This window comes from Coregonus lavaretus (assembly GCF_964263955.1).
Source record: "Coregonus lavaretus genome assembly, chromosome: 26".
NCBI classification, from domain to species: domain Eukaryota; kingdom Metazoa; phylum Chordata; class Actinopteri; order Salmoniformes; family Salmonidae; genus Coregonus; species Coregonus lavaretus.
This window is the reverse complement of record NC_140013.1, coordinates 2017771-2045617: the sequence shown is the minus strand read 5'-3', so window position 1 is coordinate 2045617 and position 27847 is coordinate 2017771. Positions and strand designations below refer to the sequence as shown.

General features: G+C 41.5%; 1 protein-coding gene and 1 pseudogene across 2 annotated transcripts in view; one reads left to right on the top strand and one right to left on the bottom strand.

Moving 5' to 3' along the window:
• LOC311102130 (uncharacterized protein) overlaps positions 1-1249 on the top strand; it is a 40677-nt gene extending 39428 nt beyond the window's left edge. Inside the window, exon 15 of the mRNA XM_084143366.1 lies at positions 397-1249. Coding sequence (XP_083999492.1) covers positions 397-522 — 126 coding nt within the window. The 3' untranslated portion in view covers positions 523-1249. The remainder of the gene's footprint in view (positions 1-396) is intronic.
• A 72-nt stretch (positions 1250-1321) lies between these two features.
• Positions 1322-26434, bottom strand: LOC311101468 (coagulation factor IX-like; annotated as a pseudogene). Its single transcript has 3 exons — positions 26413-26434; positions 25709-25875; positions 1322-2763 (listed from the first exon to the last, which is right to left on the bottom strand). The product of its transcript is annotated as a coagulation factor IX-like (transcript).
• Positions 26435-27847: the final 1413 nt, after the last annotated feature.

Genomic DNA, 27847 nt, shown 5'->3' with positions numbered 1-27847 from the left:
TGTTTGAGCTGTGACCTGTGAACTTCCCTGGTTTTAAGACATTAGGCTATACCAGCATGTCGCTTGAGTTTCTGTGTCCAGCACGGTGGGAATGTGTTACTATTCAACTTAGTGTTCAGAGTTTGTTTAAATACTAGGGTTACAAAACGTAATGCACTCCAACAGATACGTTGTTGAAACATCAGATCGACAGAACATTCCAAATTTGATGTGTGTGTTTGTGTGTCTCGGTAACCTTTCTCGCTAGGCTTATAGTGTTACTACCATATTACCACTTTGGCCAATATTGTGGCGAAGACGCACTGATGTGTTTTGGTGAATGTTTGCGACAGAGTAGTTCCACTTTCCTGTCTCTCCTTTTGTAATCCTCTCTTATCTCCCCCCTCTGTCTCCCAGGCCCCGGTTAAGAAGGGCATGTCACGGGTGGACAAACAGTTGCGTCGCTTCGCCGACATAAAGCGTATGACGAAGACAGGCCACGCGGTGAAGATCAGCGTCCAGGGCAACCGGATGCCCCTCTGATTTTTTTTTTCTTGATTTTTCTAGCTTTCCCACCTTTTTTTCTCCCTTTTAATTTGTTGATCTTATAGCATGGTCCCAGTTCAAATTCTTCATCCTCCTTCTTTCCTTTCTTGAAGTGATTGGCTACTAATCTGACAGCTGGCTAGGTGAAAGCATAGGTTTCAATACATAGCTTTTACTGATCCAGTAATATCAGAGCTGTGATAATTCCAAGGAAGGGAGGATGGAAGAATGCAATTATTTAAATTATTTGATTAGGGCCGGGGTCCCAGTTCTGTGTGCTTTAGCCAACTCCTCTAACTAGCATGACAATGGTCAGAGGAGTTGGCTAAAGCACATACAGATGGGACCATGCTATCGTCCCCTATACAAACCCCCCCCAGCCCAGCCTGACTGTATGATAGTGGTGTGGCTTCACAGGCTGGTTGGCCTTCGGTCCTCTAGACTTTGGGATAGATTCAATACAGATTGTGGAAGATTCGCGTTATAGCGCAATTAAAATTTTAAGGTAATTTCTGATTGAGCAGACATGCACTGTTTACCGAACATTGCCCTTAAATTTCTATAGCGCTGATCTTCCGTGCGCCGTATTGAATATACGTTAGGCCATTATTGTTTTACTTTGTTTCTGAAGAAGCTGTACAGACGTAGGAGCTGCCTTTGTGTGTCTTCACTGTGTGCCGGTTGGTTCCGAAGTTACTTTCGTAATAAAGAGGGTTTCACCAGATCTTAAATTCTCTTCATCTTCTTTATTTGAGAAAGGTTACCTATGGCCTTTAACTAGAGTCATCTCAATCTCATTTGACCACTGTTGATGTCTAAAAACATGATCCATTGATTTGAGTGAACTATCACTTTAATGCACATATAATTCAAACTACTTATTGCTAGTGGCAACTTATGTACTTTCACGTAAAGTTTCAGTTTCATTACAATTTCATGAAACACTGGGGCAGTGAAACTGATAAAGTGCTCTTAGAACCAAATCTTACCTGATTAATAATGTGCACAATTTGTATGTGGTCAATTCTTTGGTAACTTGTAATATGTTATTCACAATAAAATGAAATAAGGTAACTGTTTGAACCTCTCATCATGACCGAAGCACCAGGGTCATGTTCAGTGATGTAAAACAGTCAACAATGCAGATAGAAATGCAATGAATAGAGCTGACATGATTCCCAATTTATACATCATCATGACAGAAAATCCAGTCTTCAAAATGCATTTATCTGAACACTCTGTTACATTGTATCCTCCTGAACTCACCCCAGGTGCAACTCATATTTCATAATGCACTCAGGCATTTCTGTAGATCTGAAAGGATTGGATGTACGCTATATGGTGAAAATTCCTCCTAAAATTCCTTCCTCAGAGGGCAATTACAAGCTATTACTGTCTTGCTAATACCGGTCAGATCCAATCTACATAAATTGGTTGGGGGCTAGGATTTGACTTGGAATTCATCAGCACTCCCAATTTGTTCTTTACCCTTGTCCCCAACCCTTTGATCTTTGCATATGTGTAAGCAATATGGTAAAAGCGCCACCACTAAACTGCTTGCACCTATCCAGACCCTTCAGATTATCAGAGCTGCAATCATCGAAGGGCCAAGGGGTAGGGAATGAATTGGGATCATCTCCGAGCTGCACTTCAGGTATCTGTACTGTTATGCACCTGCCTTTCTATAGTATCCAGTGCAGGTAGTTCACTAGCCGGGTGTAGATGCCATACTTCCCCTTGGCGGCACACTTCTCCCCCCAGCTCACCACCCCTGTGAGGAACCAGGTCCCGCGGTAGTTGACCACAAAGGGACCCCCACTGTCCCCACTGCAGGCATCCAAGCTGGCCTCCAGGTAGCCCGCACAGAACATGTCTGTGATGACCTGCTCCGTGGAGCGGATGCACTTCTGCTGGTCAACCATGGGCAGAGCGACTTTCATCAGGAAGCGTGAGTAACACCACAGGTACTGTGTGGTGCCCCAGCCTGTGACCATGCCCCTCACATCCTCCCGCTGGAGGTGGCGGGCCAACTGACCATTGGGAAGGCAGGCGGGCATCGCTATCGAAGGTGTAGTCGTGGAAGTGAGGGTGGACGACGACCTTCGCCACTTTGATTTTCTGCTCATCTGGGTTGGGACGCCGCTTCTCATAGTCCCCTGTCATGATCATCGACATGTTGCACTCAATAAAAACTGCTGGAGCATTCGACAGTGTGCTCACTACTTCTAAACAGTGGATCTCATAGCCTCACTGATAGTCACATGGTCAGGGGTTTCTTGCATGCAGTGTCCAGAGTTTCCCCCACAGAAGCCATACCCATCCTCCCTCCAGATCATGACCTGCAGGGGCATGGAACAGGTAGGACTAGTATTAGGGGTACGCCACAAATACTATCATCATACACTACATGCCCTATGATTTCTGAGATTAGTGCCTGCAGTGCCATTGACGCCTTCCACAGGGTTGTGTCAGTAGGGCACACTGTAGCAAACCGTTTTGCAATGGGATACAATAATCTTTGTTCTTATTGGACAGGTTCAGGGGCCTCATTTATAAAATGTTCTTTGTTTTTATTTAACATATGTTAATTTCTTAAAAAGCTGCATTGTCGTGGTCTAGCGGTACATACAGTTGAAGTCGGAAGTTTACATACACTTAGGTTGGAGTCATTAACTCGTTTTTCAACCACTCCACAAATTTCTTGTTAACATACTATAGTTTTGGCAAGTCGGTTAGGACATCTACTTTGTGCATGACAAATAATGTTTCCAACAATTGCTTACAGACAGATTATTTCACAGCTTCTGATAAGCTAATTGACATCATTTTAGTCAATTGAAGGTGTACCTGTTGATGTATTTCAAGGCCTACCTTCAAACTCAGTGCCTCTTTGCTTGACATCATGGGAAAATGAAAAGAAATCAGCCAAGACCTCAGGAAAGAAAATGGTAGACCTCCGTAAGTCTGGTTCATCCTTGGGAGCAATTTCCAAATGCCTGAAGGTACCACGTTCATCTGTACAAACAATAGTACGCAACTATAAACACCATGGGACCACGAAGCTGTCATACCGCTCAGGAAGGAGACGCGTTCTGTCTCCTAGAGATTAACGTACTTTGGTGCGAAAAGTGCAAATCAATCTCAGAACAACAGCAAAGGACCTTGTGAAGATGCTGGAGGAAACGGGTACAAAAGTATCTATATCCACAGTAAAACAAGTCCTATATCGACATAACCTTAAAAGCTGCTCAGCAAGGAAGAAGCCACTGCTCCAAAACCGCCGTAAAAAAGCCAGACTATGTTTTGCAACTGTGCATGGGGACAAAGATCGTACTTTTTGGAGAAGTGTCTGATGAAACAAAAATAGAGCTATTTGGCCATAATGACCATCGTTACGTTTTGAGGAAAAAGGGGTTTGCTTGCAAGCCGAAGAACACCATCCCAACTGTGAAGTACGAGGGTGGCAGCATCATGCTGTGGGGGTGCTTTGCTGCAGGAGGGACTGGTGCACTTCACAAAATAGATGGCATCATGAGGAAGGAAAATTATGTGGATATATTGAAGCAACATCTCAAGACATCAGTCAGGAAGTTAAAGCTTGGTCGCAAATGGGTCTTCCAAATGGACGATGACCCCAAGCATACTTCCAAAGTTGTGGCAAAATGGCTTAAGGACAACAAAGTCAAGGTATTGGAGTGGCCATCACAAAGCCCTGACCTCAATCCTATAGAAAATGTGTGGGCAGAACTGAAAAAGCGTGTGCGAGCAAGGAGGACTACAAACCCGACTCCGTTATACCAGCTCTGTCAGGAGGAATGAGCCAAAATTCACCCAATAAGTTGGGAAGCTTGTGGAAGGCTACCTGAAACATTTGACCCAAGTTAAACAATTTAAAGGTAATGCTACCAAATACTAATTGAGTGTATGTAAACTTCTGACCCACTGTGAATGTGATGAAAGAAATAAAAGCTGAAAGAAATAATTATCTCTACTATTATTCGGACATTTCACGTTCTTAAAATAAAGTGGTGATCCTAACTGACCTAAAACGGGGAATGTTTACTAGGATTAAATGTCAGGAATTGTGAAAAACTGTGTTTAAATGTATTTGGCTAAGGTGTATGTAAACTTCCGACTTCAACTGTACATACCGGATTTTGTGTGAGAACTGTTTTATTGATGTACATTATTAATTAAACTGTATTACAGTGAGTTCCAAAAGAATTGTGACAGTGGCACATTTTTTGTTGTTTTGGCTCTGTACTCCAACACGTTGGACCTGAAATGATAAAATGACTGAGGTTAAAGTGCAGACTGTCACCCATCACAAAATGCTAGCCTACCCTGTTATTGTAATGGTGAGAGGTTAGCATGTCTTGGGGGTATGATATTTGTACGTCTGTAACTTTCTCACTCATCATTATTCACGATTCATTCACGATTATCTGTAATCAAGATAGCATCCACATTAATGTAGAAGTGTTTAGAAACATATTATATTCTTATTTACAATAAAAGTGACTCCAAAATGACAGAATACATTATTTACCCTTCATTTCTGTTGGGCACAAAATAATCTGAAACACAACCAAAACAAACAGCAAAAGCATCCAAATAAATGTGTAGAGTCACAAGCTTCATGTAGTCATGGCGTGCTATGAATATGGGACCAAATACTACACTTTTTACTACTTTCATACACATTGGTGAATTTGTCCGAATACTTTTGGTCCCCTAAAATGGAGGGACTGTGTACAAAAAGTGCAGTAATTTCTCAACGGTTCATCCGATATGGATAAAAAATACCCTCAAATTAAAGCTGACAGCACTTTAACCTCAGTCATTGTATCATTTCAAATCCAAAGTGCTGGAGTACAGAACCAAAACAACAACAAAATTGTCACTGTCCCAATACTTTTGGAGCTCACTGTATTCCCTGAGCTATTGTCAAACCTGACTCATTAAAGACATCATACAATTAGAAATCTTATTTCAGTTTATTTTGTCCTGTAATATTTTCTCTCTTTCTGTCATGCACGGGACCAACACATTGCTGAAATGGCTAAGCAGATTCCCTCCCTGACCATAAGTGTCCAAATTGAATTCCTCGGAATGGGAGGCTAGAGCTGCGATCATCTCCTTCAGTGTTGCTCTGGAGGAGACCAAAATACCTTTATGTAAACATATGGTTGAATTTTTTTGAATGAGCAATATGTGAAAAAGATTGCACAATGTCAATGGATTATCACAGCTCAAATGCCATGGCAGGCCAGTAGTGATTGTGCTATTGTGTATTACTTTTGAATAAACAGTTGCAATGATACACTACAGTACTATCATTATATTGTTATTCATTGCATTATCATACATAATACATTTACTGTTGCACCCCAGCAAGCTCTACTATCTGGCATGGCCCAAGGGACATGTTGTTGGCAGCTCCTTTAAAAACTATAAAATGTACTTGCCAACATCCTGATGTCCCTTCTTCCTTGGTCAGCAGTTTCACCTGAAACAAAACAAAACTCGAAGTGGACTTAAATAAACATTAAGTAATGTTTTGCATTATTGCAACCACCACAAAATACACGAATAGTGAGCTTCCCTGAATCTATCAAACTTCTATTTCACTAACTTCACATTTCAGAGAAAATCCTTTAGAATACCCTCTGATCTTGGTGCAGAGGCTTGTTTGGCCTGAGGGCTTTGCTGGGTTAATCCCTCCCTGCCTCACATAGCTGCCTACGGATCTTTGGCTTTTTACTCTTGGCCTGGCGCAGGTAAGCAAAGAGGCCATTTGCAGAGCTTCTCAGGACTCCCACACCTCCTTTTCAACTCCCCTACACTAACCTTGTACCTGACAAAGAAACATTCATAATAAATAATGATCCTCCATAATGTCATCATTATCTTATCTACCGCTCCATAACTTTCAGTGTTATATGGCATATACAGCCGATAGCATACCTACCTCTTCTGGTGGTTTCAAAGGAGATTCCACTTCAAATAATGTCTGATTCATTAAATTCATTAATCTCATCTGGGGTGGTGAACATAATTAGGGTGTGCTAGCAAAGCACAACTCTAGATTTCTTACATACTCATATACTGTATTCTATACTATTCTACTGTATCTTAGTCCATGCCGTTCAGACATCGCTCGTCCATATATGTATATATTCTTAATTCATTCCTTACTTAGATTTGTGTGTATTGGGTACATGTTTTGAAATTGTTAGATATTACTGCACTGTCGGAGCTAGAAGCACAAGCATTTTGCTACACCCGCAATAACATCTGCTAAACACGTATGTGACCAATAACATTTAATTTGATTTGATTATTAGATGTGCTTGCTGAAAGCAAAGCACAACTCCAGATTTCTTACATACTCATTATTATTTTATTTATTTAGCCCGCTTTAGAGCTTAAACGATTTAAGCTATTAACACAAAACCAACTCCCAAATGTCCAGACTGCCCCAACTCGGATTGCTTAAGAAATCGTTTTTGATAATGTAGTATCGCGTCAATGCTGGTAATTATTGCTGTCAAACAAAGAGTCCGCTTAGGCTGTACTTTGATTATAAGTTTTATTTATATCACAAGATGTCAGCATAAGTTTACAGACCCTGCAGGGCTGGAGAACAGTGTCCAAAGATAATATGTCTGTTCCAACCTCTTCTTTGTCTAGCCTATACTTATAAGGTATACAAAAATATGGGTTGCTCCCTCTGCTGTCCAATCACCTGTCTCCCCTGGGGCGTCACCCTAAAAACGGCTCTTTTTGAACTAAAATAAACATCCCCTCAGGTTCCACTAGAATACATTCACCAAGTCATAATCTTAATACACTACATATTCCCCCCTTCGAGAAGAACTAAAAGTCTCGAAAACAAAAAGAACAGGATTATGACAAGTAACAATTTATCTTATTGAGTATCTTTAACATTAAACCAAAAACATTTTCCTCTAGAGTGTAAATACCTTTCTATGAAATATGAACAAATGTTTATGAAGTGTGAATACATTACTATGAAATATGAACAAATCTTTATGGAGTGTGAATACATTATTATGAAATATGAACAAATCTTTATGGAGTGTGAGAGCGAAAAACCTGTCTGGCAGCCTTCGTTCCAAATATCCATCCATCAATCAAGACAGTAAAATTCTCTCACGGTCCCTCTGCCCCAGGCAACCACCTAGGTACTCCAGATCAATTCATAAATCTTTATCAATGCATTTGAAACTATGATGCAATTAAATACACATGAAAGCCCCAGCAAACAAAATACTATCCAAAATGTCCACTCTCAGGCTGGTCGACCCATCGGACCCTACAGTGGATCTCTATCCCTGCCTAAACTCCATGTCCCTAAGCATTCCCGAAATAAACAAAAACATCTAAGATCCCCACATGTATTCAATAACATCAAATATCATTCTACAAAAATTCATACCTAAGAATATGACACACATTATGTATTACACATGCAAATATGTCTATATTTCATTGCAGACACTGGAATGTAGTCCACTACACTTCATCTCCTCAGCAGTGTCGATCCAATGCATCGTTGATGATGGAATCGGAACCTTTCCACACCTTCCTTGTTCCATCTCCTCCAGTCATTGTCCTTTCATATTGTCCTTGTTTGCGTATTTCAATCTCTACATATTCCCCCATATGCTTCTGGAAGAAAAGAAAAGACCAAACAGTATCTTTTGCAAAACAACACTTTCAAATTAAAACATTAATATCAACTAAGAATATAAAAAATGATATATAAATGATGTATGAATCACATTATCCTATTTCCCCCCTTTGATTCATAACATCATACTAAAATCACACTAATATTGAAAAAAAAATTGAAAAATGATCAAATCATCAAAAAGGATATTTATCCATAAATACTCCATCCATCAGGAACAGTCAACAACGGCATCTGAGTGTTGTCTCCAGGCATCACAACTCCAACCCATCTTAATATCATAGCTTTCGCAAAGGTCAGTAACAAAGTACAAAAGCAAAACATCACACAAAGCGCTATCAGAGCTGCAACTAAAATCTGAACCATCACTGCTCCTACTGGGCCTAACTGATCTTGCAACCAAGTCTTCGCTGACCATCCAGCTCCTTCAGATCTACCAAACGCATCCCTTATATTCTTCAACGCATCTATAACACTTGTGATATTATCGGAACTATCTGGGATCAAAGTATAACAATCATCCCCCGTCAGATTCATAGCCAAACATAAGCCACCTTGTTTTGCTAAAATATAGTCAAGAGCCATGTCATGTTTCAACAGCGTCAGTCTGTGACTTCTTTGAGTATTTGACAGAAGGTTAAACCCTCTTATTGTTTCATTCGCAAACCCCTGCAAAGTATAGGTAATATTATCAATATGATCTGCCAAAAATGTTACACCATACCATGGAAAAAGTCCCAGTCCCCACTTCTCTCTTAGACCTATCCTCCAATGGTAGGCTTCAAGACTATGAAATGTCGCCATGTCTCGTTTCACCCTATTTCCAAACCTAGATTCAGATTTATCTGTGTCCGGTGCTACCCCTCTTTTAATGGTAAAAGCCTCATATGGAAGCTTCAACGTTGACATGTAACAACATCCTGTCCATCCATAGGGTAAGAATATATATGCTTTATCACCACAAACCCACCAAATATCTCTAAAATTCCCAATAGTCACATTGCCAGGCAAAATCTGATCTTCCACCATCAAAGTCTTGCTGTTCTTACTACCGGGCACATAAAAAGTAACATTATATTTCTCATCTCTAACCTTATGTTCATGCTTACCCAAAGTCATCATATAATCATCACAATCTGATATTCCCATGAACATACCCTTTCCATCATATGTTTTATTAGAACAAAAACAACTTTTAGCCCTCACAGCTTTCACCTCCAATGCTTCAGGGTTCGCTGTTACCTGATTTTCCTTCCCATCTAACAAATTCACATAGGGTAATTCATTTAATCAAGAACACCTAAACCTAGACTTAAACAAATGTTTTGACAACGACATTATTTTATCTGTTAATGATTGTTGCTGATACAACAGCCATGACAAAGCATAAGATTGACACGTACTCGATAGAGGTTGAGCGACCGTCTCTAAAATGGAACCCCACGTGCCTGGTGCTGGAATTCTCAACAGACATGGACCCTCAATATTCCTCACTGATCTTACAGAATGAGTTAACTGTTGGAACCAAAGATTTCTACCTGCCCATTCATCTTATATATATATATATATATATATATATATATATATATAGTCATTTAGCAGACGCTCTTATCCAGAGCGACTTACAGGAGCAATTAGGGTTAAGTGCCTTGCTCAAGGGCACATCGACAGATTTTTCACCTAGTCGGCTCGGGGATTAGAACCAGTGACCTTTCGGTTACTGGCACAACGCTCTTAACCACTAAGCTACCTGCCGCCCCAAAACAGAAGAATCAAATCCATAGGCTTTCCATTTAGTTTCTCTTTTCCCTAACGAGCGGTATTGATCAGATGTATCTTCTGATGTTATGTTGAAATCAAAGAACTCATCCTGTACCTCCATGATAGTATCTTGCACTATTTCAGATGAATCTATATTCTTCTCTACCACCATCTGCTCTCCTATTTTAACCCTATCCTTACTCTCATTGACAGCACTCTCCATCCGTATCATAAACTCCTGAGTCACTCTTGCTACATCCTTTAATTTCAGAAAAGTTGTTGTTGGTGTCTGTGTCATACTTCCTACATTTGTTATTGCCGTCGTACCATTAATCCCTTCCAAAGTTACCATTAAAGTAGTTGATTTAGTTGATGTATTAACACCCTTAACTACTTCTAGTGGGAAAGCTACCGATATCCTCTGTGTATTATTTACTGTTGGAGTGGCTACTGTAATATACTTCTCCTGAACTCCTTTGGTGACTGTAGAAGCTTCAACAGACTTCAACTCTTCCATTATAAGCGTCACTTTACGAATTACATAGCCTTTTAACCAATAATTCTTAACCGGAACAAATTTTAATGCTTGCACTAGATAAGTACACATATATTCTCCCTGATCTTTCTCTGTAACATTACGCAAAATAAGTGAACAATCACTCATAACCCTCTTCCCCTTCATATTGTTGTACAAAATATACTTCCTTTGACTAGGGGGCACAGCTTCTACATCTGGTCCTGATAACAATACTTCTTCTCCATAATTATCTCTCCATGTGGGAGGAACGTCCCCTCCCCCACTCCATCTCTCACAGCTACAAGGAAGATGAGCTGTATCACCCATCCTAACCCCAATAATAGTATTTTCTTCTAAAATTGGTGCTGGAGCTATTGGTTCCCTTGTAATCAAATGCGATATATTTATGGCTTTAATAACTATCAATGTTGAAAGAGTTAAATTGCTTCTCACTGTTGTTATAATAGACTGAAGTGTTGATGTCATTGTTGTTACTTCATCTAGTTTCCCCAAAGCTTTGAACTCTTTACTTGTACTTCCATCTATCACCACTAGTGTCACTACATTCACTCTCAGTCCCAACTCTAAACCCTCACTTTCAAACTTTTGATTATAAAAAATACACTTATAATTACCTTGATCTTCCTGCTGGGAATTGTAAATATAGATACTCAATCACCCTCAATCTTCTCTTATCATTCAGCAACGCATACTTTCTCAATGCATCTGCTCCTAACAGATCTAAACTCCTACCATATCTATCTTCCCACTAAACTCTAAATTTTCCTTCACCACTGTTCTCTCTCTCTTACTACTAACTTTGAAACTTAGCTTACTGTCCTAGACTTCCTTCAACCCTAGTTCTCCTAACTTTTTTAATCTAATCTTTTCTCCTAACCTTTAAAAACCTTTTCCACTGATTTATTCACAAAATCCCTTTTACCACCAATTTTTAGAATATGTGATTGGGTAATCCCCACCTGCTTCTGACTTCTTTACACACAGACTTGGCAAACGACCGAACATCTTTTAGCCTAGTTTGAAATCTCTTTCCCCTCTTGGTGTAGGAATGTAACCAAGAATAACTGTCACCCCTTTTAACTTTATTTTCCGACAGATTGTCTAATAGGCAGTCTAATAGATTGTCATCCTTCCTATGATATTATCTTTTCAAGCAAATATGATTCCCAAAAACCCTACTTTTTAAAATCTTCTACCAGACAGCCGTCTAGTGTACATCTTATTGTACAGTTCAATTTACACAATGCATCTCTTCCCAACAATGCAATAGGTATATGTTCTAATATTAGTATGTGTATTTTAATTTCTCTTTGATTTTTTATAGCATAGCTCAATTGGTTCCTTAAGAGTAATCAACTGTTTTACTCCCTCAAATCCTATCCTAATTAGTTAATTTTACATAGTGAGATGTTTAACCTCTTTAGGCTCAACACAGATAAAAGCTTTTCCTCTATTCCTTCTCCTAGTCCTTTTTATTTTCACTTCAATTGTTGGATATTTTCTCTAATCGGTGCTATCAGCTAACACCCCCCTTCGGATCTTCTAGGCACTCTAGAATCCTTGCTCCTTTAAGGGTTCACCTGGAGAACAGGTGATCTTCACTTGCTCCTTTATCTTCCTCAGAAATTTCCTCTGTTGTTTCCTCCTGGCGCATTGCACTCACAGGTAAAGTAACCAATCTGTCCACAATTATGACACTCTTCTGAAAGTTGCTGGAAGTGTGGCTGAAATCTTCCTCCTCCTTCTAAGCCTTCTCGTCCTCTTCCTCTCCAATTCTGTGTCTGTCCAGAAACTGGCTGTGGATATGAACCAACTGGTACCGCCATTGGTGGCTGGTACCCTTGCGGTTGGAACTGGTCTGGTTGAAGCTGTGGCAGTGATTGTTGATTTGGTGCACACTGATTCTGCATAACCAAAGCTTGTTTCTTCTCCTTCTTATTTTCCACCAGTTGTATTTGATTGAGTTTTCTGAGAGTTTCTTCGTCCTGTTCTTTCTGGTTGTGTTCCTTTTTCCTGTACAGATCCACTTGATGGGCTATATGATCGGTATAGACACCTTTTGTCATGCTTCCAAGTCCAACAACTTCTGCCAGTTTGCTCCTTACTGGTGAGGGCAGTCCCATCTGCAGTTTAGCTCTCAAAATTGACTGCTCAATTTGACTCACATCTGGATCATTTCCAGTAATATTTCTCCACACTTGATGAACTCGACACATAGGCTCTCGGATTTTCTTGTTGTCCTAGTGGGTCAATCAGAATATTATCAGGATGCACATTTGTTGGAAATGTATCTTTCAATGCTCTCCACAGACGATTCCTACTTGCAGCCAACAATTCAGGATCGTTCACTGCAGTCCCTACATATCTATTAAGTCCAGCTCTCTGAAAGACTTCTTCCATATCTGGAATCCCAAAGAGATTAGCCAAAAGTCTCTTAACGTCTCCTATGGCTGACTGTGTTCCCACCGTCATTTCTTCCAATTTCGAAATCCAAGGATAGGCCCCATCTTGAAGAGTAGGCAGCTTCTCAAGTATATTTGACATATCGGTATTTTGCAAAGGCTTATATTCTAAGTTTTGACCTCGAATGATAACTGGCATCATTTCCTTACTCATGGCCTTTTTCCTTGGCCTCAATGTATATTTTCCCTCAACTTCTTTGGATTCTTTTCTCCGCAGTTTCTCCCTCTTTATCTTCAGCGTCTTGAGTTGTTCCTCCAGTTCTTTTACTTCTTCGAAACTACACGCTTTATCCAGGCATGATACGCATCGGTCTATATCTCTTTCTATTTCTTCTGTGCCAGTCCTTGTAGGATAAACTCCTCTTGAATACACAGCACCTTTAGTCTCCAAATCTTTATTGCTGTCTTCATCTTTGCTTTCATCAGAACTAGAATATCTTGTATCCTTCTTCTTCAAACCTTCCTCACCCCTTCTTTCTGTTCTGGCCAACCTCCGTTTGATCACAGGATCATATCCACCCATGATCCCCTCTGCATCACTCTGATCATCATCATCGTCCTCATCCAGTTCCATCCTACTTAACCTCATTCCACCCTTAGTTTCCAGACATCTTGTTTTCTTTTTACTTTTGGAGTTTGGATGCATTTTTATGGTCGTTTCTGCTTGTCCTCTCTCTATTATTCGTTCATCTTCATCTCTGATGCAATAATCACCCTCCTGGATGATCACTGGAAACTGAGGATAAACATCCCTAAGCTCTACTTCCTTCTCATAAGGTGGGGGTCTTTTTGCTGAATCTGTATGTGAGAAAGGTATACTGACTTCTGCCCTTAGTTTTTCTGTCGCCTTCTCTTCCTTTAGCATTTTCTCTATACCTTTGTTTCTCTTATCGTTGGTATCTTTCATCAGTTTTTGTCCTTCATCTTCAAACAGCTTAAGAACACCCAGCTTTCTTTGTCTCTTTTCTTTACGTTGTTCCCTTTTTTTCCCCTTCTTTTGATCTGCCTTGTAAATTGACAGAAGCACTTTCATGATGTTGATGACGTTAGGGTTAAGAGTCCCTTCCACTGGCCATGGTTGTTCAATGTCAGGCCAACGTTTGTTCCATTTGCCGGATAACCTCGCAATACCCTTAACTAAAGGATTACTATTTTCAACTATATCAACTGGTGTAATGACTTTCATAGCCTTGATGTCCTTTTTCCCCATTGTAACAACTCTTTTATATTCCTTCATTGTGAATTATTTAATTTTAGACTATATAGCCTATGGCTTCCCCCCTTTAATTATTAATATACAAAAATATGAATATTCAAAAAATGCAATTAAAAACATTTATTCAAAAAAACTTTTTTTATTAAAATAAAAAATCTATTAAAAAATCAATTAAAATGTATGAATAATCAAAAACAATTTTTTATTTCTATATCCTATTTTACCAATTTATCAATTAGTGGCTATCTTACCACATCCCATCAGGAAAGTAAATGCAAGTAGTCAACTTCACAGCAATCCCAAAAAATAAAGACTTCCAATCCTACAACACTACAATACTCATAAATTCCATTGTTTAATAAGCACCCAATTATCTTAATTTTACAGAATAATGTCAGTACTCGATTTCCAACAGAACTGTAATCAAACCAACTCATGCACAGAAACTCAAAAAATGCCAATTTTATTCAATCAGTCTTTTGCCAAGTCTCTGTGAAATTGTCATAACATCAAATATCCTGTAGGGGAAGATTTTGTAAACAGAACAGCACCAAAACCTTTTGACTCGATCCTCTGTCGCGTCACCCCTTGTCACGTGATGTACACGTCAGCACTTCCTGTATCTCTCTCTCCTCCCTCTCGTCTCATATGACCGAAGAACAAAAGAAACAGACAAGAATTTAGCAGTTTATGCAGTATTGAGCTACTTCAACCATTCAATATTCCTCCAGTCACATTCGCTCTAAGAATTAACTCAGGAAAAATTATAGATAGCTCAATAACATTTTTTATTTATTTTAATCCGTCATTTTATTTTATTTAATCCGTCAACATATCTCTCTCATTTATCAATTCAATAGATCTCAACAAATAGTTTCATCTTCAAACAGCCGATGTAACAACTAGAACATTCCATTCGTGTTCAAATCTCTCCTCTTTGTTCCTTCGTCTGTGTCCCCCCCTTGCAGTGTAACAGAGGCATATTCTCCCTACGTCACTCTAGTGTAGTAAAATCCCACGTGTCGTAATGTAGTGGCGTAAACTCAGACGTGTCGTAATGTAGTGCCGTAAAATCACACGCATGCGCAGTACATTTAACAATACGATTTCACCGTGGAAGGGAGCTTCTCAGCTCTCTCCCCAACCCAAACAGACAGTTAACTCCGTTTTCTCCTCATAGTCAAACAACATTTAACAAAGCTCACAAAGCATAGAACCTACATTCTACACACACAAACATAATTTAAGAGGCTTTATTCCATCGCAATGGCCCTCTAAGGTCACATGTTAGCATGCAGCATGTAGCACAATTAGCATTTAACATTAGCATTTAGCCTTAGCATGTATGTACCATGTGGCATGTAACAATGTAACAATGTAACCTGCATTGCGCCTTAAATTCCTTTTTCCTTTGTCACTAACTTTATGCTGCCGTGAGTTATGGATATTATATGAGAGGTTACATCAGACAAATGCTTCGTCAAACACCAGCTGAGCGGTAACATGCAACAGAATGTATATTCCACTCTCCAGTTCCCAGAACTCACCTAATACACATCTAACGCGTAAAAGGATTTTCAGCCCATCCTATGATCGCCTCGTTTCAGAGGTCTTTCCAGATTAGCAATGCCCTAATGTGTATACGTATATCTGCCTTGTATATCTGCCTTGTATATCTGCCTTATTCACTACCATCGATTGTTCTAGAATTCCTATTCAAGCCTATTTCTTATAGACACTCCCCCCTATTTGCGCCGTTTACCAATGCAAACAAAATTTTTAATAATTATGACAGACCCTTAGTCGACAGCAACAAAACCATATCAGCACACACAAGTAATTTACACGGTACAACTTTCCAATGCACACCCATAAGCCAGCGAACCAACTAGCGCCCAAAATTTGTGAGGAATCTCACCTTATAGCCGGCTTGAGCGGGAGTCACCTCGCGGCTCATGAATGGAACACAAGGAAGATGCAGACCGATCCCGGACGAGCCCCCATTTGTAGTATCGCGTCAATGCTGGTAATTATTGCTGTCAAACAAAGAGTCCGCTTAGGCTGTACTTTGATTATAAGTTTTATTTATATCACAAGATGTCAGCATAAGTTTACAAACCCTGCAGGGCTGGAGAACAGTGTCCAAAGATAATATGTATGTTCCAACCTCTTCTTTGTCTAGCCTATACTTATAAGGTATACAAAAATATGGGTTGCTCCCTCTGCTGTCCAATCACCTGTCTCCCCTGGGGCGTCACCCTAAAAACGGCTCTTTTTGAACTAAAATAAACATCCCCTCAGGTTCCACTAGAATACATTCACCAAGTCATAATCTTAATACACTACAATAGCATTTATACTTTTTGAACTATAACACTATTTAAATGAGCTCCCAATGCATTTCAATGGCAAAAAAAGACCCATAGACTTGAATGGTAAAAAAAGTAAAAATAATCCTCCTACACCGTTTAAGCTATCAACACCAAACTAACGTTGAGATGTTCGTACTGGCCCAACTTAGATTACTTGTCAAAGGATATTTGATACCATGTATACTTTTGGAACTATAACCATTTAGAATTTGCATAGATTAACATGGGTTTGAATGAGAACCATAGTAATACAGTGGTTGCTATTCAAAATTGTCCTGCTCCTTTAAAATGTGCAGGCTAGCCTAACGTCAAATTCTCTAAAACCTTTATAAACAAAATGTGTTATTCATTAGCACAAATCAGCATAAAATAACTAACCAACAGTAACTCTTAACTGTTCAAGCTAGAGACACCAAACCAACTTTAACATGTTCCGGCTATGCATGTTCCGGCTATGCTGTTCCGGTTCTGTTCTGGAACAGTATAGATCACTTTCGATTTCGGTTCTAGTTATTTTCCCGGTTTTCGATTATGTTGCCTGAACCTGTTCCAACCCTTGATTATACCTATAAATGTGCATACATTTGCATAAAATAACGTACCAACAGTAACTCATGAACCATTCAAGCTATAGACACCAAACCAACTTTCTCATGTTCAGGCTATCATAACTTCAAATTCTTAATTACTTTTATCAACTATAACTACACTGAACAAAAATATAAACGCAACATGCATCGATTTCAAAGGTTTTGCTGAGTAACAGTCCATATAAGGAAATCAGTCAATTGAAAAAAATTCCTTAGGCCCTAATCTATGGATTTCACATGACTGGGCAGGGGCGCAGCCATGGGTGGGCCTGGGAGGGCATAGACCTACCCACTTGGGAGCCAGGCCGACCCACTGGGGAGCCAGGCCCAGCCAATCAGAATGAGTTTTTCCCCACAAAAGGGGAAATACTCCTCTGCACCCTCCCTCCCTCCCCCCTCTGACAATCCCACAGGTGAAGAAGCCAGATGTGGAGGTCCTGGGCCGGCGTGGTTACACGTGTCCTGCGGTTGTGAGGCCAGTTGGACGTACTGCCAAATTCTCTAAAATGACGTTGAAGGCGGCTTAAATTAACATTGAATTCTCCGGCAACAGCTCTGGTGGCATTGTGATGTGTGACAAAACTGCACATTTTAGAGTGAGCTTTTATTGCCCCCAGCACAAGGTGCACCTGTGTAATGATCATTCTGTTTATTGCTTCTTGATATGCCACACCTGTCAGGGGGATGGATTATCTTGACAAAGGATAAAATGCTCACTAACAGGGACCAGCACATTACATGTTGTGTTTATATTGTTGTTCAGTGTATAAAAAATAGCATGAATTAGCATAAAATAACTCAAACTTTCATATATTTAGGAGAACTTAAAATTCTTTAAAATCTTTATCAACCTTAACTATAACATTTGCATAAATGTGCATTAGTGTTTTAGCCAGCTGTCACAATAGCAGCTTTAAGATTAGATGTTAGTTAAGACCAATTATTTATTGGTCCAAATTCCACAGACAGGTAACGAAATCTTAGACTTGTTAAACAAACTAACCAGCAGAGGTTTCCCCAGACTGGAGTTCACACTGGCTAAAATAGAAAAATATGATTTCGTTCAGTTTTTAACTAGTGATAAGTTCAAAACAATATATCCGAAATGTGCTTATCTTGTGGGTTCAGTCATCATTGATTCATTAGGTAGAGCCATTTTGCACCACCAGTGGGATTCCCTTCATGCGCAAAAGGCTTGTGAAGCTAGCCAAGCGCCCCGACGGTATTCCAGGGAGCGTTCACAGAGCATGCGCAGAACAGCTGGCAGGCATATTCACGGTAATTTTCAACCTCTCCTTGTTCCAGTCTGTAATTCCCACGTTTTAAGATGACCACAATCATTCCTGTTCATAAGAAGTCTTCATGCCACAATGACTACCGCCCTGTAGCACACTTATGTAATCATGAAGTGCTTTGAAAGGCTGGTTATGGCACACATTAACTCCTCCATCCCAGCCACCCTAGACCCACTCTAATTTACATACCGCCCCAACAGATCCATAGACGACACAATCTCAATTGTGCTCCACATTGCCCTCACCCACTTAGATAAGAGGAATACCTACAGTTGAAGTCGGAAGTTTAAATACACCTTAGCCAAATACATTTAAACTCAGTTTTTCACAATTGCTGACATTTAATCCTAGTAAAAATTCCCTGTCTTAGGTCAGTTAGGATCACCACTTTATTTTAAGAATGTGAAATGTCAGAATAATAGTAGAGAGAATTATTTATTTCAGCTTTTTATTTCTTTCATCACATTCCCAGTGGGTCAGAAGTTTACATACACTCAATTAGTATTTGGTAGCATTGCCTTTAAATTGTTTAGCTTGGGTCAAACGGTTCGGGTAGCCTTCCACAAGCTTCCCACAATAAGTTGGGTGAATTTTGGCCCATTCCTCCTGACAGAGCTGGTGTAACTGAGTCAGCTTTGTAGGCCTCCTTGCTCGCACACGCTTTTTCAGTTCTGCCCAAACATTTTCTATAGGATTGATGTCAGGGCTTTGTATTGGCCACTCCAATACCTTGACTTTGTTGTCCTTAAGCAATTTTGCCACAACTTTGGAAGTATGCTTGGGGTCATTGTCCATTTGGAAGACCCATTTGCGACCAAGCTTTAACTTCTTGACTGATGTCTTGAGATGTTGCTTCAATATATCCACAACATTTTCCTTCCTCATGATGCCATCTATTTTGTGAAGTGCACCAGTCCCTCCTGCAGCAAAGCACCCCCACAGCATGATGCTGCCACCCCCGTGCTTCACGGTTGGGATGGTGTTCTTCGGCTTGCAAGCAACCCCTTTTTTCCTCCAAACATAACAATGGTCATTATGGCCAAACCGTTCTATTTTTGTTTCATCAGACCAGAGGACATTGCTCCAAAAAGTACAATCTTTGTCCCCATGTGCAGTTGCAAACCGTAGTCTGGCTTTTTTATGGCGGTTTTGGAGCAGTGGCTTCTTCCTTGCTGAGCGGCCTTTCGGGGGGGGGGGGCGGCAGTGGAGCAGGTAGACAGCTTCAAGTTCCTCTGTGTCAGTGCCTCTTCCCCCTCAGGAGGTTGAAAAAGTATGTCATGGCCCCTCAAATCCTGAAAAGGTTCTACAGCTGTACCATTGAGAGCATTTTGACTGGCTGCATCACTGCTTGGTATGGCAATAGCACTGCCCTCAATCGCATGGCGCCACAGAGGGTTACTTCAACCACCCAAAGCATAGACTATTTTCTCTGCTGCCGCACAGCAAGAGGTACCGGTGCATCAAGTCTGACACCAACAGGCTCTTGAACAGCTTCTATCCCACAGCAATACGACTGATAAAAATAGCTAACAAAATAGCTACATGGACTATCTGAGTTTAACTTGTATTTTTATTGACCTTTTATTTCAATCTTTGCACTGTCTCTCTGCACACTCACAGGGCCCTACACACACACTCGGTCACTCCAACACACACACAAACACTCACTCCATCATCTGCTCACACATAATATGCACATACAGTACCAATCAAAAGTTTGGACACACCTACTCATTCCAGGGTTTTTCTTTATTTTTACTATTTTCTACATTGAAGAATAATAGTGAAGACATCAAAACTATGAAATAACACACATGGAATCATGTTGTAACCAAAAAAGTGTTCAACAAATCAAAATATATTTTAAATGTGAGATTCTTCAAAGTAGCCACCCGTTGCCTTGATGACAGCTTTGCACACTCTTGGCATTCTCTCAACCAGCTTCACCGGGAATGCTTTTCCAACAGTCTTGAAGGAGTTCCCACATGTGCTGAGCACTTGTTGGCTGCTTTTCCTTCACTCTGCGGTCCATCTCATCCCAAACCATCTCAATTGGGTTGAGGTCGGGTGATTGTGGAGGCCAAACTTTTTTTGTTGTCCAAACTTTTGACTGGTGCTGTACATTTATGCTGACTCTACACACCTGCTTACATACAAGTTGCTTTACTCTGTTTATCTTATATCCTGTTGCCCAGTCCCCTTACCCCTATACATATCTACCTCCTTCACTCCAGTATCCCTGCACATCTAAATATGGTATTGGATCTGACTTTTTAAATATTTCCTGTATACAGTATGTTTATTTACTTACTTTGTATATTTCCTATTCTTAGGTTTTTTTTTCTAGTAATACATTGTTATTGATTATTGCATTGTTGGGTTTTGAGTTTGTTGAGTAGTTGTGCATGTGACATTAAACTTGAAACAAAGCTTGCCAATCAGAAACTAGGGTTTACCAGCGCTGTGAACTGACCAATTAGCGATGTGGAGTAGCAGACTGTTCTGAGGGCAGTTTTTGTTTCCACTAACGCGATTCTGCTCTGAATTTGTTGTTGGTGAAAACCCTATGTAAGCTTTTGGGCCTAACTGTACGTGTGCAAAATACACGGCAATCGCCAAATGCGTTTGGGAACATGAGCAGAAAAAGTTAACGTCAATCCACTGAGGCAAAAAGGACAATGTCAGAGTTGAATTCAATAAGAGAAAATCTGCAAAATGGATAGTTAATCAATAAAGAGAAGGGAGGGCCAGAACATTGTTTGGGAAAGATTTTATGAAGAGGTTAAAGAGGATGATAGCAGTGCTGGCTATGATATGCATGATGATTGTGAGGCGCTATACAAATTCAAGAGTCAAGAAGGGGACTTCAAATATGGCAAATATGGCATGGGGCGCCAGGTAGCTTAGTGGTTAAGAGCGTTGTGCCAGTAACCGAAAGGTCGCTGGTTCTAATCCCCAAGCCGACTAGGTGAAAAATCTGCCGATGTGCCCTTGAGCAAGGCACTTAACCCTAATTGCTCCTGTAAGTCGCTCTGGATAAGAGCGTCTGCTAAATGACGTAAATGTAAATGTAAATGTCAAGGGAACTGTAGCCTACTGTTTGGAATAGTAGCCTAACTGAAATCTGGGCGCTGACTGTAGATCTGTAACCTTTCACATAGCCTATTATAATATTACCTCCTGCAGAATTAAGCATTTGTTGCAGTAAAGTTATACCCCAAATGTACATTTTGACTCCGGAAAAGGAGTGGAGAAATATGAATGATTTATTTCAGCATCTTGAGAGAATGAATACGCTGTTAGGGACCGTCTGTAAAGGTGCTATCTTTATCAGCATCATACAAACTGTAGTATAGTAGTATTTCAACCACTTAAAATATGCATCCAAGCCGAACTGAAATCTTATCAGAAACATGTTGGGTTGTTTTCACTGCTTTTAATTTCCTTAAAACTGTTCAAACTGATGTCATTTGGAAATTTCGCACAGAAAATCTTTCCAGTTAATTCATTTTATTTTATTTTTCGGTCCCTAAATGTCTGCTGCGCGAGAGAAGCAGCATTCATACATTTATGACATTCTGGTGAGCAAGGGTTTAGTTCGTGTTCTTGGGCAGTAATGACGGAAGAGAAACTGCATGTATCTAATTATAGACAAGTTGACTAACAAATAGCCTAGGAAATGTCGGAAATTATAAGCAGAAACATATCTAAATTAGGCTTAAAAAAAGAAAATGTGTTATGCCGTCCATGTCTGTACAGCGCATTTTCGATCTGTCTATTTACTGGTTAGGGTTGTGTGCGGACCTCAGATTTTCACTTTATCACAGAGTCGGGCGGTTGCGGATGGGTTATTAGCAATTGCAGGCGGGTGCGGGTGAACAACCAGCTGACCCGCGCATCACTAATGTGGTTCTCTTTCAATTATTCGGTTTGACATCTCACTAGTGGAATTCACCAGAATTAGCTGGGTGGTAGCCGGCTAGTGATGGCTATTTAACAGTCTGATGGCTGTTTTTCAGTCTCTCGGTCCCAGCTTTGATGCACCAGTACTGACCTCGCCTGGAGAGCAGGTAGTGTGCCCCCGGTGATGCGTTGGGCAGACCGTACCACCCTCTGGAGAGCCCTACGATTGCGGGCGGTGCAGTTGTCGTACCAGGCGGTGATACAGCCCAACAGGATGCTCTCAATTGTGCATCTGTAAAAGTTTCTGAGGGTCTTAGGGGCCAAGCCAAATTTCTTCAGCCTCCTGAGGTTGAAGATGCGCTGTTGCACCTTCTTCACCACACTGTCTGTGTGGGTGGACCATTTCAGATCGTCAGTGATGTGTACGCCGAGGAATTTGAAGTTTTCCACCTTCTCTACTGCAGTCCCGTCAATGTGGATAGGGGCATGCTCCCTCTGCTGTTTCCTGAAGTCCACGATCAGCTCCTTCGTTTTGTTGATGTTGAGGGAGAGGATATTTTCCTGGCACCACTCCGCCAGGGCCCTCACCTCCTCCCTGTAGGCTGTCTCGTCATTGTTGGTAAACAGGCCTACTACTGTTGTGTCGTCTGCAAACTTGATGATTGAGTTGGAGGCGTGCGTGGCCATGCAGTCATGGGTGAACAGGGAGTACAGGAGGGGGCTGAGCACGCACCCTTGTGGGGCCCCAGTGTTGAGGATCAGCGAAGTGGAGGTATTGTTTCCTACCTTCACCACCTGGGGGCGGCCCGTCAGGAAGTCCAGGACCTAGTTGCACAGGGCGGGGTTCAGACCCAGGGCCCCGAGCTTAATGATGAACTTGGAGGGTACTATGATGTTGAAGGCTGAGCTATAGTCAATGAACAGCATTCTGACGTAGGTATTCCTCTTGTCCAGATGGGATAGGGCAGTGCGATGGCGATTGCATCATCTGTGGATCTATTGGGGCGGAATGCAAATTGAAGTGGGTCTGGGGTGTCAGGTAAGGTGGAGGTGATATGATCCTTAACTAGCCTCTCAAAGCACTTCATGATGACAGAAGTGAGTGCTACGGGGAGATAGTCATTTAGTTCAGCTACATTTGCTTTTCTGGGTACAGGAACAATGGTTGACATCTTGAAGCAAGTGCGGACAGCAGACTGGCATAGGGAGAGATTGAATATGTCCGTAAACACTCCAGCCAGCTGGTCTGCGCATGCTCTGAGGACGCGGCTAGGGATGCTGTCTGGGCCGACAGCCTTGCGAGGGCTAACACGCTTAAATGACTTACTCACGTCGGCCACGGAGAACGAGAGCCCACAGTCCTTGGGAGCGGGCCGCATAGGTGGCACTGTGTTATCTTCAAAATGGGTGAAGAAGGTGTTTAGCTTGTCTGGGAGCATGATGTCGGTGTCCGTGACGTGGCTGGTTTTCCCTTTGTAATCTGTGATTGTCTGTAGATCCTGCCACATACGTCTCGTGTCTGAGCCGTTGAATTGCGACTCCACTTTGTCTCTGTACTGACGTTTTGCCTGTTTGATTGCCTTACGGAGGGAATAACTGCACTGTTTGTATTCAACCATATTCCCAGTTACCTTGCCATGGTTAAATGCGGTGGTTCGCACTTTCAGTTTTGCGCGAATGCTGCCATCTATCCACGGTTTCTGGTTTGGGTAAGTTTTAATAGACACCGTGGGAACAACATCCCCTATACACATCCTGCTGAACTCAGTCACCGTGTCCGTGTAAACGTCAATGTTATACTCTGAGGCTATCCGGAACGTATCCCAGTCCGCGTGATCAAAACAATCTTGAAGCATGGATTCCGATTGGTCAGACCAGTGTTGAATAGACCTTAGCACGGGTTCTTCCTGTTTGAGTTTCTGCCTATAGGAAGGGAGGAGCAAAATAGAGTCATGATCTGATTTGCCGAAGGGAGGGCGGGGGAGGGCCTTGTAGGCGTTTCAAAAAGGTGAGTAGCAGTGATCTAATGTTTTTCCTAAGCGAGTACTACAGTCAATGTGTTGATAGCACTTTGGTAGCGTTTTCCTCAAATTTGCTTTGTTAAAATCCCCAGCTACAATAAATGCGGCCTCAGGATATGTGGTTTCCAGTTTGCATAAAGTCCAGTGTAGTTCCTTGAGGGCCGTCGTGGTATCGGCTTGAGGGGGAATATACACGGCTGTATATTCTCGCCCTGAGCGAGAATATACAGAGATCCTCGCCCTGAGCTTGTCTACTTTATTGTCCAGAGACTGAACATTAGTGAGTAATATACTCGGAAGCGGTGAATGGTGTGCCCACCTCCTGAGCCGGACTAGAAGTCCACTCCGAATACCTCTTCTCTGCTGGCGGCGTCTTGGAGCAGCCTCTTGGATAAGTTAAATTGCCCTGAGGGGTACGAACAAAGGATCCAATTTGGGAAAGTCGTATTCTTGGTCGTAATGCTGGTGAATTACCGCCGCTCTGATATCCAAAAGTTATTTCCGGCTGTATGTAATAACACAAAAAACGTTCTGGGCTAATAATGTAACAAATAACAAACCAAAAAACTGAATACTGCAAAGTTGCTTAGGAGCTAGAAGCAGAGCTGCCATGTCTGTCAGCGCCATATTACTTACAAAGGCATCTCCTTGCAGGAGATTTGCGATGCGGTTTGTTGGGCATCCCCTTATACATTTATGAGGATCTACCGACTAGACGTCACTGCGCCCTCTTTGGCGCATATTGTCCTCAGTGTCGGGGCCTCTGAGGGTTGATATTGAGACTACCTGGCTTCGGAGAGTGTGTGCGATATGGGGGTTAGCCATATCCCACTAGTGAGATGGCGAAACGAATAATTGAAAGAAAACTAAAGGCTACTTACGTAACCCTGGTCCTCTGATATAATGAGTGAGACATCTCACCACATTTGGCACACTCGAGAATGATCAGAGGGCAGGCGGGTGGCTCTTCAGTATGAGGAGAGGGGCACCGACAGACATATATGATTGGTTCTTTGAGCTACTTAGGAGATTCTGGTTAATTCCACTAGTAAGATGTCTCACTCATAACATCAGACAACATGATCCAATCACTATCTAATCAAGGCTCGGTGAGTCTACACATGATATTAAAATGTATCTCTTATTGGTCCACTGTGTCCGCACTGTGACCAGATGAGGGCACAATCAGAATGTGGTCAAGATCCTGACATAGGACACATGTTAGTGCAAACTGCAAAGTATAAACAGAGCATTCATAAGCTCTGGTCCATAAGCTCTGGCTTTCATGTGATGGAGTTGTTCTAGTACCGTCTTCTCCTTGGTCTGGAAGATCTCGGCAGCCTCCTCCTGGGAGCAGGTCTGCTCATAGCACTCCCGCTCCAGGTTGCCGGGCATCATCTCCTCAAGGAAGAAGTTCACCCTGGGCCGCCGGGCCCCTCGGAGCAACTGCACTGCATCCCTCTGCTTCAGAAACACTGTGTACAACAGAGTAGGGTGAAGTTGCCCCTAGATGCTGATCTTGGGCCAGTTTAGCATTTTAGTTAGGATTGGGGAGGGGAAGCTGATCCTAGATCTGTACCTAGGGGAAACTTCACCCCAGAGCTGGCACAACACTGTAGTCCTGTGTGGCTCAGTTGGTAAGAGCATGACGCTAACAATGGCCGGATTGTGGGTTCAATTCCCCCAAGGATCACAACACATAAAAAATGTAGGCGTATGTACTGTAAACTGCTTGAAGAAAAAAAAAGTGTCTAAGTGGCATTTATATACAATACTGATGTCTGTAACCCATTGACTAGAGCAGAGATTTGCAGGTTTTAGTTGTGTAGCTTAATCATATCACTGAATTGAGTTATATTTTAAGTCACTGGAGTGAGAATATCAACCATCACAAAAGTAAATATCTCATCAAGTATCTAGCAAGCTGGAATTGAGGTAGGTGGTTTAACTACAGATTGCAAATACAGTACAATAAATGGGCACTTTCCACTGACTACAAGGTGAGGTGTTACCTTTTGATTCAAACTGTGACATCCCTCCTATCCAGGTAGAAGTTGAAGGGAGTGAACTGGGAGCAGCTAGACTTTTCTGAGTGGACAACAGTTCACAAATTGGTAAGAAAGGCAGGAACTGGAATAGTAAACCAGGACTTCCTTATCCGTATTACCTCATATAATTTCCATGGTAAAACAACCCAATTGACAGCACTTCGTATAATCCTTTAGCAGAAGGTCTGAATTTCTGAGGATCCTATTGCCGTTTTACTTCATCAGTGTCCATGTAGTACAGTCGTGGTCAAAAGTTTTGAGAATGACACAAATATTAATTTTCACAAAGTCTGCTACCTCAGTTTTTATGATGGCAATTTGCATATACTCCAGAATGTTATGAAGAGTGATCAGATGAATTGCAATTAATTGCAAAGTCCCTCTTTGCCATGAAAATGAACTTAATCCCCCCCAAAACATTTCCACTGCATTTCAGCCCTGCCACAAAAGGACCAGCTGACATCATGTCAGTGATTCTCTCCTTAACACAGGTGAGAGTGTTGACGAGGACAAGGCTGGAGATCACTCTGTCATGCTGATTGAGTTAGAATAACAGACTGGAAGCTTTAAAAGGAGGGTGGTGCTTGAAATCATTGTTCTTCCTCTGTTAACCATGGTTACCTGCAAGGACACACGTGCCGTCATCATTGCTTTGCACAAAAAGGGCTTCACAGGCAAGGATATTGCTGCTAGTAAGATTGCACCTAAATCAACCATTTATCGGATCATCAACAACTTCAAGGAGAGAGGTTCAATTGTTGTGAAGAAGGCTTCAGGGCGCCCAAGAAAGTCCAGCAAGCGCCAGGACCGTCTCCTAAAGTTGATTCAGCTGCGGGATCAGGGCACCACCAGTGCAAAGCTTGCTCAGGAATGGCAGCAGGCAGGTGTGAGTGCATCTGCACACACAGTGAGGCGAAGACTTTTGGAGGATGGTCTGGTGTCAAGCAGGGCAGCGAGAAAGCCACTTCTCTCCAGGAAAAACATCAGGGACAGACTGATATTCTGCAAAAGGTACAGGGATTGGACTGCTGAGGACTGGGGTAAAGTCATTTTCTCTGATTAATCCCCTTTCCGATTGTTTGGGGCATCCAGAAAAAAGCTTGTCCGGAGAAGACAAGGTGAGCGCTACCATCAGTCCTGTGTCATGCCAACATTAAAGCATCCTGAGACCATTCATGTGTGGGGTTGCTTCTCAGCCAAGGGAGTGGGCTCACTCACAATTTTGCCTAATAACACAGCCATGAATAAAGAATGGTACCAACACATCCTCCGAGAGCAACTTCTCCCAACCTTCCAAGAAGAGTTTGGTGACGAACAATGCCTTTTCCAGCATGATGGACCACCTTGCCATAAGGCAAAAGTGATAACTAAGTGGCTCGGGGAACAGAACATCTACATT